General features: G+C 47.4%; 1 protein-coding gene across 1 annotated transcript in view; it reads right to left on the bottom strand.

Moving 5' to 3' along the window:
• BTG1 (BTG anti-proliferation factor 1) overlaps positions 1 to 532 on the bottom strand; it is a 3,180-nt gene extending 2,648 nt beyond the window's left edge. Inside the window, exon 1 of the mRNA XM_040491247.1 lies at positions 85 to 532. Coding sequence (XP_040347181.1) covers positions 85 to 232 — 148 coding nt within the window. The 5' untranslated portion in view covers positions 233 to 532. The remainder of the gene's footprint in view (positions 1 to 84) is intronic.
• Between the last annotated feature and the right edge of the window lie 3,167 nt (positions 533 to 3,699).

The raw sequence follows: 3,699 nt of genomic DNA, 5'->3' as shown, positions 1-3,699 counted from the left end.
CCGACGGCTCGGCCCGCCTCCCGCCCCGGGTGTGCGGTCCGCGTCCGCCCGGCGCCCCTCGCCCTCCCGCCGCGGCCGGCTCACCTGCCAGCAGCTCCTGCAGGCTCTGGCTGAAGGTCTGCAGCTGTCGCTCGCTCGTGAGCCCCTTGGTGCGGAGGAACTTGGAGATGAAGGACACGGCGGCGGCGATCTCGCCTATCATGGTGGCGGCCCGGGTGTAGAAGGGATGCATGGGGGCGGCGGGCGGGGGCGGCCCGGGGCGGCCGGGGCTCGGCGGCGCGGCCCCGACGACGGAGCGGCCACCCCGGGCTCCCTCGCAGGTCAGAGGGCTGAGAGGAAGAGAGGGCGGGAGGGGCGGACAGCTACTTTTTTTCTCCTTTATAGTAAAAAAGTTATTTTCACGACAGGAGGCGGCAGGCGAGAGGAAGAGACGAGCGACGGCGGCCTGGTCACATCGCTCGGACTTCCCCAGCCGCCTCCGCGTCCAGCTCCGCAGCCTCCGAAGCTCCTAACAGTTGCATTTCCAGCTCGGAGCGGCGAAGAGGTGCAGGAGCCGTGCAGTAGCTTTTATAGCGCGGCGGAAAGGAAGTGGCGTACCTGGAGCATGACGGCCGACTTCAGCCAATCCGGAGATCGCACCATTGTGACGCAGCAGATTCGGAGCCGGAGGGGGCGGGAAAAGGGGGCTAGGGGGTGGATGCGGAGACGGGGAAGAGAGGGAGGAGCTGACGTAATCCGCTTGTAAACAAATAAACTCCGGAGCGGCGGCCCAGGACCGGCGGGCTGTGGCCAAGGGACTGAGCCGAGCGAGGGTGCGCGTGTGAAAGCTCCGCCCCCAGCCCTAGCTCCTCCTTCCCGGTTCAGCTACTCCCGGCCCAGCGCCAGCGCATCCTCTGCGAGAGTAAGCTGCCTGGGCTCGCTCGCGGGGAGTCTCAGTGCTGGGCAGATAAAAGCCTTCTTGGCGTCCGCGCGCGCAGATCCGGCTGCAAGTCCGAGGTGCCTGTCCCCTCGCGCGCTCGGTGTTTCAGTCTCGTCCCCGCTCCTAAGAGGCTGGTTCCCCAAGCGGGAGGTTCTTGCCGAGCAGCGGGGTTCGCGTGCCGGTGCTGAAAGTGTGCGGGGGCGTGCAGCGGGGATACGGAGAAAGTGGAACGAAAGGGCTACTATTGAAGGTCTTTCTGCAGCTCTAGGGAGTCGGGGGGCCGGAGAGTCTCCTAGTAGACGTGCTGCCTACGTCAGGGAACCGTTTCAGCTTCACCCTCGGGAGGAGCGGGGGTGTCTTTGTAAAAGTTTAATTGCAAAATAAATAGAAGGTTAGTAAGCCTTTTGTGGTTGCTGTTTCAGTAATTTCAGGAATCAAAGGAGAGAGGAGTGGAGACCTTACTGAATCCAGCGTCGTGCTGATAGGAAAGCCTGTTACTGAAGATAATGTAGTAACGCGGATCCCGTAAAGTTAAGGCTGTACTGAAAACACACATTTGTGTAATGCATTTACACCGTTTATACCTTAACCAAAGATTGTTTTCCCCCCCCCCTTTTTTTTTTCTGGTCCAAGTAGCTCTCGGGCCCTTGCTCTTTATAAAAACAGAAGAAAATAAAGATTAAATTTGAAGCTTGGGGAAGTATTAGGCTTAGACATTTGAGTTTACTGGAAACCCTACTTGCAAAACTAGAGAAAAAGACTTGTGCTAAGGCTTGAGCCTGCTAAAACGATTAAGCCTAAGAGAGGGTTAACTCTAACTCCAGTAAGGAGGAGAGGGAAAAAAAAAAAAAGATGGTGAGTCGGACAGATGGAGAAAGCAAACAAGAGGCAGAAGTTGAACTCTACCAGATGGAAATAAATATCCTGAGTTTAGTTGGTCATCAGTATTGCAAAACACACCACTTTGAGGTGTGTGTGTGTGTGTGTGTGTGTGTGTGTGTGTTTTAAGTACTAGCCAAAGGGTATAGAAATGTAGCAAAAGTAGAACTTGTATAAAGCTGAAGGAGAAAATGTTTTATTGTTTAAATGAAACATGTAAAACTGGGTTTGGAAAAACTGCTAGGTTAGTTTTAAATTCATACACAATAATTAGGTAGTTAAACTAAGCTAAATACTTTAAAGATAGTATTGTTAAAAGCATTAACTTTTGTGAACATCTTTTCTTTGGATAAATGCATCAAAAATAATGGTAAATAAGGTACATCTGTTCCATTCTAGGACTTTTGGGATAGAACTTTGTTTAAAAGTAAACGTCACGGTAATTCACTGAGGACCTGAAACCTCTTACTACTCAAAAGAAAATAGGAAAACTGAAGTAAATTCTTTTTTTTTTTTTAATGTTTATTTATTATTGAGACAGAGCATGAACGGGGGAGGGTGAGAGAGAGAGGGAGACACAGAATCCAAAATAGGTTCTGAGCAGTCAGCACAGAGCCTGGTGAGGGGCTTGAACTCAGGGACCATGAGATCATGACCTGAGCCGAAGTCTGATGCTTAACCGACTGAGCCACCCAGGTGCCCCTGAGGTAAATGCTTAAAATCACCATAGCCCTAGGACAAGATCTTCTGATAGCCCTCCTAACCCCACCCACCCTTAATCATCTGCGATGTTCATTTTCCTCACTTTATCAGTCATTCCAGCATTAGATGAGAAATCAAATGAAGCCTGGTCTCCAACTTGGGCTCCTGATAATCTGAGCTTCAGTTGACTCCTCTGCAAAACAAGTAATGAAGTTAACAAAATGCTAGGATTTGAACTCAGACTTGTCTCTCAAGTCCTTGTTCTTTCCACTTTTACTGCCTTCCCAGACAGTGGCTGGACTCCTGAAAACTTTTTAAAGTCAGTTAGGTAGGGTTACCAGAAAGTTAAACTCACCCCCACACTTTTTTATTGTATGTGTATGTTTCCCACTTTAAATCATTCTTTTAAGAGACAATGGATTTAAGAAATTAGTCTTTGGGGGAATCTAGGGAGGGAACTCAGGGAAAGAACTGGAAATAAATATTGGCCCTAAATGCAAGCTTTAGATAGTGCACCATGTTAATTACCAACAGTTTTCAATTCTGGACATATATATGTTTAGTAATATTTTCCCAGAGGTTTAGTCAGGCTCTTCCCATCTAAAAGACAAGCTGGTGTTTCTCAACAGCTTTTGAATTATAAAGGCACTTTCTTATTTTTCTGTTAGGCTAAACTATAGGGCAGTCTCAACTCCAGCTGACCCTTGAAAAATGCAGGGATTAAGGGCAGGGGACCAGAAGCAGTCAAAACCATGTATTATTTTGGACTCCCCAAAACTTAACTCCTCATAGCTTACTGTTGAGCAGCAGCCTTACCAATAACATAAAGTCAATTAACATGTATTTTGTATGTTATATGTATTATATACTGTATTCTTATACTAAGGTAAAGCTAAGAAAATAAAATACATTTATACTCTAGTGTGGCATTGATCAAAAAGTCCACATGTAAGTGGACCCACACAGCTCGAAGCCATGTTGGTGAAGGGTCAACTGTATTTACACACCCATTTCTTTCAGCTGTGTGTAAGAGGCAAGTTACTTAGACTCTCTGCATAATATTTTCTTCAGAAACTGAAAGGTTGTTGGGAGGACTGACTAGAATAACTGTAGAAACTATTTAGCACTCTCTGGCATTAAATAAGCCTCCAAATATATATATATATATATATATATATATATATATATATATATATATA

This window comes from Herpailurus yagouaroundi, unplaced genomic scaffold (assembly GCF_014898765.1).
Source record: "Herpailurus yagouaroundi ecotype Mexico unplaced genomic scaffold, PumYag 182, whole genome shotgun sequence".
Taxonomy (NCBI): Eukaryota; Metazoa; Chordata; class Mammalia; order Carnivora; family Felidae; genus Herpailurus; species Herpailurus yagouaroundi.
The sequence above is the reverse complement of the archived record's forward strand: the minus strand, read 5'-3'. Positions and strand labels throughout refer to the sequence as shown.